This window comes from Elgaria multicarinata, chromosome 5 (assembly GCF_023053635.1).
Source record: "Elgaria multicarinata webbii isolate HBS135686 ecotype San Diego chromosome 5, rElgMul1.1.pri, whole genome shotgun sequence".
Lineage (NCBI taxonomy): Eukaryota > Metazoa > Chordata > Lepidosauria > Squamata > Anguidae > Elgaria > Elgaria multicarinata.
Window position 1 is genome coordinate 38,887,463 of NC_086175.1, and position 15,991 is coordinate 38,903,453.

General features: G+C 45.4%; 1 protein-coding gene across 4 annotated transcripts in view; it reads left to right on the forward strand.

Moving 5' to 3' along the window:
* Positions 1–3,004: 3,004 nt before the first annotated feature.
* ARHGEF7 (Rho guanine nucleotide exchange factor 7) overlaps positions 3,005–15,991 on the forward strand; it is a 109,199-nt gene continuing 96,212 nt past the window's right edge. For 2 of the 4 annotated variants that reach the window (XM_063126135.1, XM_063126137.1), the window contains exon 1: positions 3,124–3,581. In XM_063126135.1, coding sequence (XP_062982205.1) covers positions 3,417–3,581 — 165 coding nt within the window. In that variant the 5' untranslated portion in view covers positions 3,124–3,416. Of the gene's footprint in view, positions 3,582–15,991 lie in introns of all 4 variants that reach the window. The other 2 variants (XM_063126134.1, XM_063126136.1) reach the window with 2 other exon arrangements.

The following is a 15,991-nucleotide window of genomic DNA, read 5'->3' on the forward strand; positions in this document are numbered from 1 at the left end:
GCCAGGATGCTGGGGTTGAGGGACGGGGTGGAAGCTTCGAAGCGGCGCGCCTGGAAGTGGCTTCTGGGCGCACCGTTCTGAAGCTGCCACCCCAACCCCCAACCCCAGCGTCCTGGCTTTAAAGCCAGGAGCGGCTTCCAGCCGGAGAGCAGCTTCCAGGTGCGCTGTTCGGCACCCTCCTTTGCTTGGCGCTCTTGGCCGCCACCTGAGCTGCCTCTATGGCAGCGTCGGCCCTGCCAGCCGGAATCTGGCTTCCTGTAACTTGAGTCCATTATTCCATGTCTTGCACTCTGGGATGATTGAGAAGAGATCCTGGCCCCCTCTGTGTGAAAACCTTTCAAGTATTTGAAGAGTTCTATCATGTCTCCCCTCAATCTTCTCTTTTCCAGGTTAAACATGCCCAGTTCTTTCAGTCTCTCTTCAGAGGGCTTTGTTTCCAGACCCCTGATCATCCTGGTTGCCCTTCTCTGAACACGCTCCCTAAAGAATACTGCTGAAATGAAGAAAAGTTGTGGTAGCCAGGAGTGGATTTGTGACTGGAAGAATAACTGTGAGCTCCATTCAGTTCTGTTACTCCAAAGAGGGCTCAGAATTGTGTAATTCTATGAGAATGGGCAGTATCCAATACTGCCTAGTATGCCCGGAAGACGCTGTGCTGGTGCATTGCAAAGCTAGCACTTCCTAAAGCAACTGGAAACAAGCTAAAACACTACTTTCCTGAATGGAATGAGTTTGCAGAAGGGAGCTTTGTTGACCTGTCCCTTTCTGAAAAGGAAGTTTTCACTTGTTTCTGAGGTTGCTCTAGGAAGTGCCGCCATCAGTGGGGGGGTCCTGCTGGTACAACTTAGGTTCACAGGCAGCGTTGGATGCTCCTCTATGTGTTCTGCACCAGGCCTTGGTTGGTGGATCTCAGGGTCCTAGTAAAAAACAAAGTAGATCCCAGAAACATAGAGTCGAATTAATCCTGATCTGCGGTTGGTTATATGAGCGAAAAAGGAGCCATGTCAAAAAGTATCGGCTGGAGAGAAGAGTAGAGAAGGCCTGTTTCTTGTCACTTCTTCCTTAAGGGTCTTTTGGTGTAAAGGAAGGTGGAAGTTCCAGGTTTTCCAGGGTCTCTTTATTTTAAGCTCTAGTATCAGCTGACTTTTGTTTATTAACTCTTCTTGCCAAACTTGTGTCCTGCTAAAAGCACTGCTGACAGAATGCCAAAACATAACATAAAAGAGAGAGTGGGGGGGAAAACACCGAATCTTCCAGCTTCTTAAAACCCCACGCAGGATAAGTATATGTTACAATCTATTATAAATCATCACCAGTTTAAACAGAAAGGAATGTGTCTAGGTTGGGCTCATTGCCACAGGATCTATATGTAGATGGGGGGGGCCAATAGCTGGATTTTTAGGTGTCGGTAATTAATGTCTTGGCAGAAAGACTCCCCCCACCCCCTGCATTTCATCGTGTTTCTATAAAGGTTATCTTATTTTTAAAAAAGGTAGGGAAGTGTCCATGTTTTAATTAATTTTAATGAACAATATGATATTCTAATGTATTTGTTAGTCTTGAAGAATATGGTCAAATGCTTTTAGGCTAGAGAGCCTACTTGTGATAGATCTGGCAACACGTCATCCAATGCATCTTGTTGAAAATAAGTAACGGTTTCTTTGAATCCCCCTTTTTTTTCTTTGAAGAGAAGTGGCATGTCCTAGTTTAAGCAGCAAGGAATCCTAGGCCTGTTTCGCAGATAAACATCCGTTTTGGCTGTAAGGTTCATTTGCATTCCCTTACCACCAGGAAAAGACATAAGAAACCCACCCTTCCTTTATTCCATTCGACTCCAAAACCGTTAGTTAACGCCGCGCTGCTATTTTGATTGGATGAGCTCACCCTTTGCTGTAAATAAACGAACCCTCCGCCGGGGGGCGCAAAACTCGTTCACATCAGAACGGAGTTCATACAGCACATTGATCTTCCAGTCTGAGGGATGACAGATATCCAATTCGGTTCTTGAGAGGTGCGAGCCCAAATCAAGGTGTCAGAAAGGTAGCACCCCCCGCCCTGCAGCACCCCCGCCCATGCACAGAAGCTACAGTAGAAAGCGCCACCAGCTCTTCATCACTGTGTACCTTAGCATGCATTTGCAGCCCGCGCGCGCCCAAAAAAGAAGGGCGGGGGGGGAGGCCTGGCAGCTGAAATATTATCCTCTTCTCCTCCCATGCTGCCAGCTTGTCCCCTTTCCTTCTTTGTCAAGTGACCCAGTTTTTTTTTTTTAAAGCCGAATATAAAAGATCGCTTTGCAGCCGTTTGGAGACCGCTTCTGGTGGCACATTTCGCTCGGTTTTTCAGCTGGTACTAAAACTCGCAACTGATTTTCTATCCCGTCCCCATCACTGGAATAATCATCGACGATCAAAAGCCCCCATGCAGCCAGGAGACAATATGGCTAATCGCTCCCTGGTTTTTCCCCTTTTCTTTTCCCCTCGGTGCTATGGGGGAGATTAAAATGGTGTTTCAGATCTTGCCCACCTGGAAATCTCAGTCATGTGATTTATCTATTTATACACATATCTGTTTTATCTACCAGGGTTGCTGTGTGCGTGTATCTACAGTAAGTGAAAAGACATACGGGAAAAGTCAGGAACTGCAAGTTCAAGGAGAGCACTCCCGTGCAAACGTGGGCGTGTGAACGCGGCCACCGGCTCCCTCACCCTCGCAGGTTTCACGCTGGATCAAGCGTTTGCATTTGCAACAGCGTGCAAGCGGAGCGCTCGCCTAACAGCGGGTTGCATATGCAGTATTTCGAACGGGAAGCGGAGCGTAGTGCGCGCGCGTCTGTGTCACCCATGCCTTTCCTGCAAGATGCCTCAGCGAAGGGGTGCTGACTTTCCGCAAGGTCTGTTTGCAGAGAGGGAGGGGAAGGGGGGGCGTCTATTCTTCTCCCCCTCCTCCGCCCGCTGCTGCTTCAATGATGTCATAAAGAGGCAGCAGGCGGAGGGGGGGGGAGGAGGAGGAGGAGGCACTGCAGGTTCATGTGTATATAATGAAAAGGCATTTGACAATCTGCCAAAACGCACGGGAGGGAGAAACTGGACCTACTGGATTTCGTAAAACGAATCGTCATCATCCGCAACTACATGGGGAAGGAGGAGGAGGAGGGGGGAGCAGTGGCGGCGGCGGCGGCAGAAGCGGCGATTCCAGACTCGGCTGCCTCAATGTGAAACCACACGCAAAAAGGGGGGAAAGAGGGGGAGGGTGGGGTGGTCGGGAAAAAAATATATATCCAGGCAGGCAGAAAGAGATTATTTAGACGACGACGACGACAGCAACAACCCTAAGATCCGATCTTCCTCCGGTGCACATTTCTCTCTCGCTCTGGCTCTCTTCGCTGGGATTAAAAAAGCCTCCTCTTGGCAGCAGCCATGAATTCAGCGGAGCAAACCGTTACATGGCTGATCACCCTGGGGGTGCTGGAGTCGCCCAAAAAGAGCATCTCGGACCCGGAGGGATTCTTGCAAGCCTCGCTGAAAGACGGGGTGGTGCTGTGCAGGCTGCTGGATCGCCTGCTGCCGGGCACCATCGATAAAGTAAGTGCCGTCTCATTCCTCGATTTCTCTGGAAACCTCCTCTTCCCCGCCGGCCCCACAAGGGAAGCGGATTTGACTTGGGTTTCACCGGCACCAGAGCGCTGGCAGAACGCACACGCCCCACGCTGCCCTCTCCTTGCATGCACAGAGGATCGAATGTAACCCTATGCGGCGAACAAATGCCCGGGCTGGCTGCTGAATAATGCAGCGACACCAGTTACTTTCCGAGCGCCGTTGGCACAAGGCGCAACAGTCATCAGGGCGGGCAGAGAGAGCTCAGCCGTCTATGCCTGGGGGTGCGCGCGGGGGGGGGAAGCGCGCACGGCGGCACACATGGGTTCAACCCTCTCGCTGGACATACTGGAAAGTGAGCCGAGCAGGGGGGGATTCGAGGAGATCAACGCGCTTTCCTTTGTCCAATGGTTTCCCCCCACCCCTCCTTCCCCACCCTTGCAAACGCAGGAAGCGTGCGGCCTGTGCCTTGGGAGGGCTCTTGCCTTCCCTCAGCCAGCAGCGTGCTGGACAGCCTTCCCATCTAGCTGCAGTGGCGCCATTGTCAAGGGTTTGGAGGGAGGGGATGGAAACGAAGGGAATGGGTGGGGAGTGGGGTAAATTCAAGAGTCGAGTTTGGAGCACGGCTAGGCAGTTGGGCTTTCAGATCCCCCCCTTAAAGGGGCAGGGACTCCGGCGGGTTTAGAAACCTGAGCTTAGCAAACATTAAGGAGAAAACATTTTTGATCAGCTACCAATCACCATGCAAGCCTCACAAGAATGGAATATACATGGGAAGAACACACACATAGGACACACATAGGCAGAGAAGATAGTTTTCGTCTGATCAAAACAATAATAATCTAGTTTAGAAGCAGTGTTCTGTATATGCCTTATATCTTATTTGTTATTCTTACTGAGAAGGAACATTAAGATAGCCGCTGTGTTTTTAAAGGCATGAAGATGGGATCCACACTTTCTGTGGATTAATACAGCTCATAGTTTGCATGGATTATAAAACGTCCTGGGGTCTTTACAAATCCAAAGGCTGGTTTGAGGCCATATGACACGGGAACAAATGTGATAGAAAGCACAGACTCTGTCAGGCTATAGGGTTTTTTTAATGTGGAATTTTGGATTTCCACAAAATCTTCCTGATTTCATATATAAAATCCTTTGTGCAGTTCTGCTTGCAGGTGTGAAGTTCTAAGCTTTAGGTAGGGTGGAAAGACACATAATTATAACTTTAGTACAATATCCCTGTTCCTATTTAAATATGTCTCTTTTACTGGGAAGATTTGAAGTTGCTCACATTGCAGTAGGCTGACCTAGTTTGCAAGGGAGCACTTGTGATTTATTGTGTTATTTTGTGTGTGTGTGTGTGTACATTTAAGTATCTTATTTCTTGATACTCTGCAGATGTTTGAACTGAAACCCAAGCCCTTACACTTTTTGTTTTCTATTGGTGTAAAACAACAATTTTCACAATTTTCTGTTTATCAAACATTGGTTTAAAGCAAGAAAAGGTTTTCCCATGTATTCTGCAGATGAGAAAGGATGCATGCTTTATTCTGTTTCTCAGGACAATTTATTCAGATTTGCATATTGGATTTACATTTCTCTGATTATATTTTGATTGTAACCAAACTTTGGAAAAATTGGTTTTCCCCTCCACAATAAATGATTATGAACTTTGACCTATATATTGACTAAAGCTTTACTTTGATGCTAGTTGATGGGTGGAAGAGAGAACAAATTAGAAAAGAACAATTAAAGCATTTTGCCCAGTTTGGGGAAAATCACCATACTTGTGGATGCAATATAGACTTTTTTTGGGGAAGTGTACCCTACCCATAAGTTTTGCTTACTATTTTAGAGAGGTTTATGCATTCAGACCATTATTCGCATAGCAGTGGCCTCTAGAGGGCGTAGTGGCTGCTGGCTGTGGCGTTAGTGCACCCAGCCAGTTTCATCCTGAGAGCATGTAGATTTGAGTTTTGTTTTTCCTTTCTCGGCCTGCACAATAACTTTCATGGCACTTGAAGGGGATGGAGAAGTCTGTGCCATTGGGATAGAAACTGGTTGTCTGTTGCTAATAATAAAATAACTTCAAACAGTTATTGTCCAGTGGCAGATTTGGTTTAGACCAGGACTGTCAAAAATATGGCCCCCAGATCAGGCTGTTTCAGGTTCACAATGCAGTTCATATTCCTTGCCACAATCCACCCAAATTCCTAAGCTGTTCTCAAGGCTAGGAAGTGATGCCTTTAGCAGGGCAAAAAGACTGACTGATGAATAGTGGCTGGGTTCACACATCACGCTAAGCCATGGTGGGTGGCAAGCTACCCCGGGTAGGTGGTTATGCAGTCAAGCTACTGTTCTCCCATCAGACAATCAGGAAAACAAGCTACACAAAGTAGTTCATTTTACACATACCTCCTCTCCTCCTCATGTAGTCTTCCTGTTCAGCCAAGCAGGTATCCCAGCTTTATTTGCGGCGAGAATAGCGATTGCTTGAGAGGAACAGAGTGGCAGCAGCATTTTTGGCCATACTTGCCGAGTGCCAAGAGCACCTTTGCTCTGTAGGTGATCTCCATAACCCATGTTGCGCGACAAGCAGTATGTTAACCCACTATAGGAAAAATAACCCATACTGCAGACTGTGGGTTCTTGTTGTTGTTGTTGTTTATTTGTTCAATCATTTCCGACTCTTCGTGACTTCATGGATCAGCCCACGCCAGAGCTTTCTTTCGGCTGTCGCCACCCCTAGCTCCCACAAGGTCAAGTCTGTCACCTACAGAATATCATCCATCCATCTTGCCCTTGGTCGGCCCCTCTTCCTTTTGCCTTCCACTTTCCCGAGCATCAGCCTCTTCTCCAGGGTATCCTGTCTTCTCATTATGTGGCCAAAGTACTTCAGTTTTGCCTTTAATGCCATTCCCTCAAGTGAGCAGTCTGGCTTTATTTCCTGGAGTATGGACTGGTTTGATCTATTTGCAGTCCAAGGCACTCTCAGAATTTTCCTCCAACACCACAGTTCAAAAGCATCTATCTTCCTTCGCTCAGCTTTCCTTATGGTCCAGCTCTTGCAGCCATAGGTTACTACGGGGAATACCATTGCTTTAACTATGCGGACCTTTGTTGTCAGTGTGGTGTCTCTGCTCTTAACTATTTTATCAAGATTTGTCATTGCTCTCCTCCCAAGAAGTAAACGTCTTCTGATTTCCTGGCTGCAGTCAGCGTCTGCAGTAATCTTTGCGCCCAGAAATACAAAGTCTGTCACTGCCTCCACGTTTTCTCCCTCTATTTACCAGTTATCAATCAAGCTGGTTGCCATAATCTTGGTTTTTTTGAGGTTTAACTGCAACCCAGCTTTTGCACTTTCTTCTTTCACCTTTGTCATAAGGCTCCTCAGCTCCTCCTCGCTTTCAGCCATCAAAGTGGTGTCATCTGCATATCTGAGATTGTTAATGTTTCTTCCTGCGATTTTAACTCCAGCCTTGGATTCATCAAGCCCAGCACGTCGCATAATGTGTTCTGCATACAAGTTGAATAGGTAAGGTGAGAGTATACAACCCTGCCGTACTCCTTTCCCAATCTTAAACCAGTCTGTTATTCCGTGGTCTGTTCTTACCGTTGCTACTTGTTCGTTATACAGATTCCTCAGGAGGCAGACAAGATGACTTGGTATCCCCATACCACCAAGACCTTGCCACAGTTTGTTATGATCCACACAGTCAAAGGCTTTAGAATAGTCAATAAAACAGAAATAGATGTTTTTCTGGAACTCCCTGGCTTTCTCCATTATCCAGCGGATATTGGCAATTTGGTCTCTAGTTCCTCTGCCTTTTCTAAACCCAGCTTGTACATCTGGCAATTCTCGCTCCATGAATTGCTGGAGTCTACCTTGCAGGATCTTGAGCATTACCTTGCTGGCATGTGAAATAAGTGCCACTGTCCGATAGTTTGAACATTCTTTAGTGCTTCCCTTTTTTGGTATGGGGATATAAGTTGATTTTTTCCAGTCTGATGGCCATTCTTGAGTTTTCCAAATTTGCTGGCATATGGCATGCATCACCTTGACAGCATCATCTTGCAATATTTTAAACAGTTCAGCTGGGATACCATCGTCTCCTGCTGCCTTGTTATTAGCAATGCTTCTTAAGGCCCATTCAACCTCACTCTTCAGGATGTCTGGCTCTAACTCACTGACCACACCGTCTGAGCTATCCCCGATATTATTATCCTTCCTATACAGATCTTCCGTATATTCTTGCCACCTTTTCTTGATCTCTTCTGTTTCTGTTAGGTCCTTGCCATCTTTGTTTTGGATCATACCCATTTTTGCCTGGAATTTACCTCCGATGTTTCTAATTTTCTGGAAGAGGTCTCTTGTCCTTCCTATTCTATTGTCTTCTTCCACTTCCGCGCATTGCTTGTTTAAAAATAATTCCTTATCTCTTCTGACTAACCTCTGGAATTTTGCATTTAATTGGGCATATCTCCCCCTATCACTGTTGCCTTTTGCTTTCCTTCTTTCTTGGGCTACTTCCAGTGTCTCAGCAGACAGCCACCTTGCCTTCTTGGTTTTCTTTTTCTTTGGGACGTTTTTTGTTGCCACCTCTTGGACAATGTTGTGAACTTCTGTCCATAGTTCTTCTGGGACCCTATCTACTAAATCTAGTCCCTTAAATCTATTCTTCACTTCCACTGCATATTCATTAGGAATATTAGTGAGCTCATATCTAACTGATCTGTGGGTCTTCCCTATTCTCTTTAGTTTGATTCTAAATTGTGCAATAAGAAGTTCGTGATCTGAACTACAGTCAGCTCCAGGTCTTGTTTTTACTGTCTGTATAGATGTCCGCCACCTTTGGCTGCAAAGGATGTAGTCAATCTGATTTCGGTGTCAGCCATCTGGTGAAGTCCATGTATAAAGCCGTCTTTTTGGTTGTTGGAAGAGAATGTTTGTTATGCACAGTGAGTTGTCCTGGCAGAATTCTATCAGCCTATGTCCCGCTTTATTTTGTTCTCCTAGACCATGCTTACCTGTAATTCCAGATGTCATTTGACTGCCCACCTTAGCGTTCCAGTCTCCTGTAACGAAAATAACATCTCTTTTTGGTTAGGGTGGCTTATTTGGCGGAAATAAACTCCCATGACGAGGGGAAATGTCCCACAGATAACATCAAGGATTGTTCAGAAAATAAAACATAACGGGTTAGCGTGTTGTGTGAACCCAGTCACTATGTGTCTTAAGCATCAGCTGATCGTAGTGTCCTTCCTTTTGAATCAGCAGCATCAAGGGGTGTGGAGAATAATAGAGGAATGGGTGGAGTGTGAAATTTGGAATTTGCTTGTCTTTGCAACCAAGGAAAAACAGTGAGGAAAAGTAAGTGGGGGCATCCTGTGGAGAAAGATGGCAGGAATGTTTAGGTTGGCCAGATAGTTGTGGTGAAGAGGGAGCTATTCTGGCATGTGAGAGGATTTGGGAGGGCAAGCAGAGGCACAGAACCAGTTGGCTTAGATCAGGGGTGGAACATCTGGTGCTCTAATGTTGTTGGCCAAAGTTCAATCAGGTTTTAGTGTTATAAAATAAAATAGCCCACTACATTCCCACTGCAGCACCCATTGTCACTGCCCATTGGCCAGGCTGGCTGGGGCTCATAAGAATTTGAGTCCAGCAACATCTGGAGAGTCACAGGTTCCCAACTCCCGGTTTAATTGGTGGGGAACTGGGAGTTGCAAAAAATGTGCTTAAGGTAAGGGGAGGGAGGAATTGGTAATTGGGGGCAGCAGTAGTATTGGTGACGGCATTTAGAGAGGTGAAATGTAGAAAGCAGATTGGGATAGGGCAGTATTTTTAGCAATCATCTACTAATGAGTTTCAGTTTGTACAGCTCGAGGATGTGGACAAGGTGCTTGGACAGGTCCGCGCAACCACCTCTGTACTGGATCCTTGCCCCTCTTGGCTAATAAAAGCTAGTAGGGATGGAACAGCCGGCTGGGCCAAGGAGGTGATTAATGCCTCTCTACGAGAGGGAGTGGTCCCAGACCGTCTGAAAGAGGCGGTAGTGAGACCACTTTTGAAGAAAACTTCCTTGGACCCGGAAAATCTTAGTAACTACAGGCCGGTAGCAAATGTTCCATTCCTGGGCAAGGTCCTTGAGCGGGTGGTGGCGGGCCAGCTCCAGACACTCTTGGATGAGACTGATTATCTGGATCCATTTCAGTCGGGTTTCAGGCCCGGCTTTGGCACGGAAACAGCCTTGGTCGCCCTGTATGATGACCTATGTCGGGAGAAGGACAGGGGGAGTGTGACTTTGTTGATTCTCCTTGATCTCTCAGCGGCTTTCGATACCATCGACCATGGTATCCTTCTGGAACGTCTGGCTGAGTTGGGAGTGGGGGGCACTGCATTGCAGTGGTTCCGCTCCTACTTAGCAGGACGGCTCCAGAAGGTGGTGCTTGGGGGACATTGCTCGGCCCCGTGGACTCTTCAGTATGGAGTTCCGCAGGGATCGGTCTTGTCCCCCATGCTGTTTAACATGTACATGAAACCGTTGGGTGCGGTCATCCGGAGTTTTGGAGTGCGCTGTCATCAGTACGCTGACGACACGCAGCTCTACTGCTCCTTTTCATCCTCATCAGGTGTGGCTGTGGATGTGCTGAACCGGTGCTTGGCTGCGACAATGGACTGGATGAGGGCTAATAAACTGAAGCTCAATCCAGACAAGACTGAGATGCTGCTGGTGGGTGGTTCCTCTGATCGGATGGGGGGTGTTCAACCGGTTCTGGATGGGGTTGCACTCCCCCTGAAGGAGCAGGTTCGTAGCTTGGGGGTTCTCCTAGAACCATCTTTGTCACTTGAGGCTCAGGTGGCCTCGGTGGCACGGAGTGCTTTCTACCAACTTCGGTTGGTGGCCCAGCTACGCCCCTATCTGGACAGGGATAACCTAGCTTCAGTTGTCCATACTCTGGTAACTTCCAAATTAGATTACTGCAATGCCCTCTACATGGGGCTGCCTTTGAAGACGGTCCGGAAGCTGCAGCTTGTGCAAAATGCGGCGGCCAGATTGATAGCTGGAACAGGGAGGTTTGAGCATGTAACACCGATTCTGGCCCGCTTGCATTGGCTGCCTATATGCTTCTGAGCCCAATTCAAGGTGCTGGTCTTAACCTATAAAGCCCTACATGGCTTGGGACCACAATACCTGATGGAACGCCTCTCCCGACATGAACCTACCCGTACACTGCGCTCAACATCTAAGGTCCTCCTCCGAGTGCCTACTCCAAGGGAAGCTCGGAGGATGGCAACAAGGGAGAGGGCCTTTTCAGTGGTGGCCCCCCGACTGTGGAATGATCTCCCCGATGAGGCTCGCCTGGCGCCAACATTGTTATCTTTTCGGCGCCAGGTCAAGACTTTTCTCTTCTCCCAGGCATTTTTAACAGCATTTTAACAGCATTTAACAACGTTAAGTTTGTTTTTAATGGACCCCACAATTGTTGTTTTTAAATGGATACTGTTGTTTTTATACTGTTTTTATGTGTGTGTGTGTGTGTGTGTTTTTAAATTGTATACTTTTAATGTTTACTATTTTAAAATGTTGTGAGCCGCCCAGAGAGCTTCGGCTGTGGGGCGGTATATAAATGTAATTAAATAAATAAATAAATAAATACCCACAGCTGAAAAAGCTTTATTAGAAGTTGTGGGATATAGTGCTCAAACATCTGCTGGATGCGGAGTTTGAACCTCCAGACTGCTTGACTTGACACCCCCAGTTTAGAGCTCCATCAGAAGAGTGTTTTGCACACTCGTTACTGGGCACTCAGATTTTTGTGGGTCCTTCTCAAGTCATCATCTGCTTCCTGTGTGCCTCCCGCCCCTTCTAGCCTTCTTCACACCTCAAAAAACAACAACACCCCAGTAAGTCTGACTTATTTTTAAAAACGGAACTTGCCGCTATCTCCTGCTGTGCTCAAGAGAAGCAGGGTGATCAAATGGCCCACTGAATGGGCCATGTGCAAGTTGTTTACTTCCTCTTTCAAAAGAGGAAATAATGAGGGACAAACGTGTGGGCGGAGAAGCAGCGGTAAGCAAATGTGATTTTCCCCTGTGTGATGATGCTCAAAGAGTGCCTGGCTATTTCACTATTAAAAAGAATACAAGAAAGATGCACATAAAGAAAGCAGAAACAGAAACCTTCCTCCTCCCCTTGGGGTGACAAAGAGGCTATTCAGGGAGCAATCATGGAGCAATTCAGCACTAGGCCTCCGGGCAGGATCAGTAGGAAGCCATAAAATGGGGAGCACCTTCAAGCAAGACACTTTAATTAAAGTCACAAGAATAGTTAAAAGCCTTAATAGTGCTTTGCCTGTCCACATAATATACAATTGCATTTTATTACCATTTTTTTTTTTAAAAAAAAAATGTTTCGACAAATCTGCTCTGAATAGAAATGGAAGGACATCATAGCAAAGAGTGGGATACAAATGGATGACAACGATGGCATTTGGATGCTCTGTAAAAAGTAATTGAACAAATGATGGCGATTCCACAGAAAAGAGCTAGTGAGGAAGTAACATGAGTGCAGTGTGTAACTACATCCTGACTGGTGTCTATGATTAAGACTCCACTAATTCATTTTATTGCAGGAAAGTCTGAACTTCATTAAAGATCTGAGAATTTTCCCAAAATGTTTTTATTTTATGTATTATTGCATTTATATCCCACTTTTTTCCTTGAAGGAACCCAAGGCAGCGTACATAATCCTCCTCTCCATTTTATCCTCACAACAGTGCTGTTAGGTAGGTTGGCCCAAAGTCACCCACTGTATTTCCATGGCTGTATAGGGACTAGAACCCGGATCTTCTGACTCCCAGTACAGCACTTTAGCCACTACACCACAATGTCCCTCATGTGTGTCACACTGGTTGCACTTCTGAGTAGGAGTTTCAGCTTGCTGTTTGAAACTCCTAGACATTTATAGACATTTGTTGCCTATAAGTCTTAGTGGGAGCAGAAGTGACCATTGATTTGATTGGGACAGCAAAAAAGGATCTTGCCATTCTTAGAGCTACTGTCTACCCTCCTTACTGAGATCTGCTTTGAGAAACATGGCATAAGATTCAAGGTTTGCATTCATACTGGTTTCTTTGAAAAGGACCCTTAGGCTTTTAAATCATTTCCAACATCACCTGCATCCCCTATACTTCTTGCAGGCATTGGGTAGAAAACCTTCCTAAGCCAAGGGGGGGGGGGGTAGAGTAAAGTATCACTCCAAAATAAAGTTAGCCCAGCAGAGATGTAAATCAAAATAAAAGGAGGGACTGGGGTCATGTAAGCTTCTTGTGGTTTAAAATAGAAAAGAAGGTTGTTCTGCTAGCTTTGGCATTGTCAGAGAAAACAACTAAGCACAACTAGAATATAAGAGCCATGCTGGATCAGAAGAGCCATGCTAGGTCCATCTAGTCCAGCACTCTGTTCACAGAGTGGCGAACCAGCTGTCGACGAGGGACCCACAAGCAGGACATGGTGCAAAATCACCCCCTGCCATGTTCCCAAGCAACTGGTGTATATAGGCTTACTGTTTCTAATACTGGAACTAATTAACTTTCTTTTAATGCAGCCAAAAAATTTGGAAGACTTTTTTCTTTTCTTTTTTACAATTGGCATGACCCTAAAACTGGACTTAACACTAGCCAGATTTGGATGATAAGCTGAGATGTGAGCAAGCTTTTTGCCTGGGCACGCAGACCTTCTGCTCAAGCTACAATTAAGCTGGGAAATCTCTAATTGACCATTTCTTCTTTCATCAAAGCTGGGGAGTTATGGTTACCAGCTTTGGAACAAACCAGGATATTAAATTAAAAGTTGAAGTTGTTTAATATCCTGGCTTGTTCCAAAGCTGATAACCATACTTTCCTGGTATGGACAAAATGAGAAATGGTGATTGAATCAGTGCTTGCACAAAGGGAGGAGCAAAGGGTCTAGATGCGCATGCAAAAGGCTTGTTCATATTGCAGCTTATTAAGTTGAGATTTGATTGTCAGAACTGACCATTGTGATATGAATGTTCATAAGTAGGAGATTCTTTCATCAGACTTTCTGATCTTTATTCCTCTCTATGAAAGCTAATGTGACAATTTATTAGCTTGGATAGTTTTACCCATTCAGATACCATGCCAAAGTCTTACGTTTTTTGGAAGCATGCTTCCTTCCAATACACTTACAGATATTTATCAAAAAGATTTTTTTGGGGGGTCCTCTTCATTAATATGGTACCATACCACTAAAAAATTGCTGCTGCTGACACCACTAAAAACAACAGCTGTGGTACTCAGGTATCCTTTCCAGGTGTGTATATAGGTGTGATGTAAAGCACCAGGCATAAAAACATATACACACAAAACAGAGGACTTTGATGTCCCATTCAAACATAGCTACCCAAATATTTGTATTATATTTACATCCCATCTTTCCTTCAAGGTGCTAAGGCAACATACATGGTTTCCTCCACACACTCCAAAACAACAATGCTGTGAGGTACAGGGCTAAGTGTGGATTTGAGCCTGGGTCTCTTCAGTCCTAGTCCAAAACTCTAACCCATGGATAGGCCACCTGGTGCCTTCTCCATATTTTGGAGTACAACTCCCATAAAACCTGGCCATTGGCCATGTTGGTGAGGCTGAGGGGAGTAGTAGTCCAAAACAGCTAGAGGACACCAATTTGCCTACCCTTGCTCTAACCAGTACACCTACATTAGGTTCTCCTGCATTCTGACTGGGCTGCTGAGGACTAGTTGAAGGGGAGACTAAGAGGCACTGCTCCTTCCACCTCTGATCAAGTGCTAACAGGACAGATAAATAGCAAGATTAAGGGAGGTTAACTGTATGTTCTATACACAGTGCACAGCCCTCTGCCTTGTTTGATTTGGAGAGAAAAGAATCAGTGACATTTTATTTTAAGCATATGCACTATATTCACAAAGTAGCAGAGGTGTATAACTGCTGCAATATTTATGGAGCCATCATTAAGTTCAATGTAGTGTAATCCTATATATGTCTACTGAGAAGTCCCATTGATTTCAGTGAGACTTAATCCCACATAACAGGGCCTAGGATTGCAGTCTCAATGTAATGCACATACCAGAAATGTAAACATGAAATACTTACAAAATTACAGTAATGTGTCTTATTCTTAGGGTGTCTTGCAAAGATTTGTTTTAAAGTCTTTCCATGTCAAATTAAAGACCAAAAAGCAACACCATTTGAATGGGTTGCAAGCTATTGTTAATAAAATAAATTACAGCTGGAGGAGAAATAATAAGATAACTTCTTAAGGAAAAAAATGGTTAGCTTAGGCTGTGTTTTTTTTATATGGGAAACTCTCCTGGGCTGGCTTTTTCAAAGCATATAGACCATATGTACTGCCACAATTATTGCAAAGACTGAAAACTGTGGCTCCACATTACAATACTCGCAGCACATGTTGTAAATTAGAATGATGCTGATAGCTGGGCTATTACAGCAACACTTCATAAAAACGTTATAATGGTTGCAGGATCTGGAAATGCACAAGTGGCTTACATTAAGGCGGCCATTTTCCAACCAGGATTCTCGGCATCAGATCAGCTTGACCCATTTTAGGACATTGTAAATAACTTTGGAACCGTAGAACGTTATTGTTTTATACCATGTCCTCCCTTAAGAGATTTTTTGGGCTGTGATTCTTTGTGCCCTTCCTTAGAAATGCCGGTCTATGTTAGCCATTTGTGGCACCTTAATGCATTGAAAGGAAAAACAAAGAAGCAAACCCTGCTTCCAATTTCCAAATGCTTCCCAGACTGCTTCCCAGGAGGTGATTTTTATTTGCTCCAGGTGACTAGGCAAGTGGGTTCTTATAAGCTTGTACAAAAGGTTCTCTGAAAATAATTTGGAAGCTTCAGCTAGTTAATTTCCATATATAATTGAGGCGTTGTTTTCAACTACAGCTCCACCTTCTTACTCCTGCTCTGCAGTTCCCCACTGATCAGCTAATTGGCAGGACGGACACTGCAGGCTACATGGGAATGTGTTGCGGGCTGGATCCGGACCATAGGCTGGCAATTCTCCATCCCTGATGGTGTCTCTGTGCATGAGAGGTTCTGCTTGGAGTTCCTTAACTTTCTGAGGTTAGGAAGATGGCAATTAAAACTAGGATGGTGGCATCACCCTTTTTATGGAGTTCCCTGCCTGGAGATATTCATCAAGCCCCCTTTCTCATGGTCTTCATAAGGCTGGCTGAAGCCTTTGTCGGAATTGGCTGATAATGGTTTTAACATTGCTGATGCTGTAGGTTACGATGACAATAATCTTCATCACAGGACCCCCCTTTTTTGCCATAACTGACTTGTCCCTAGGTTAAATGATACATTAGG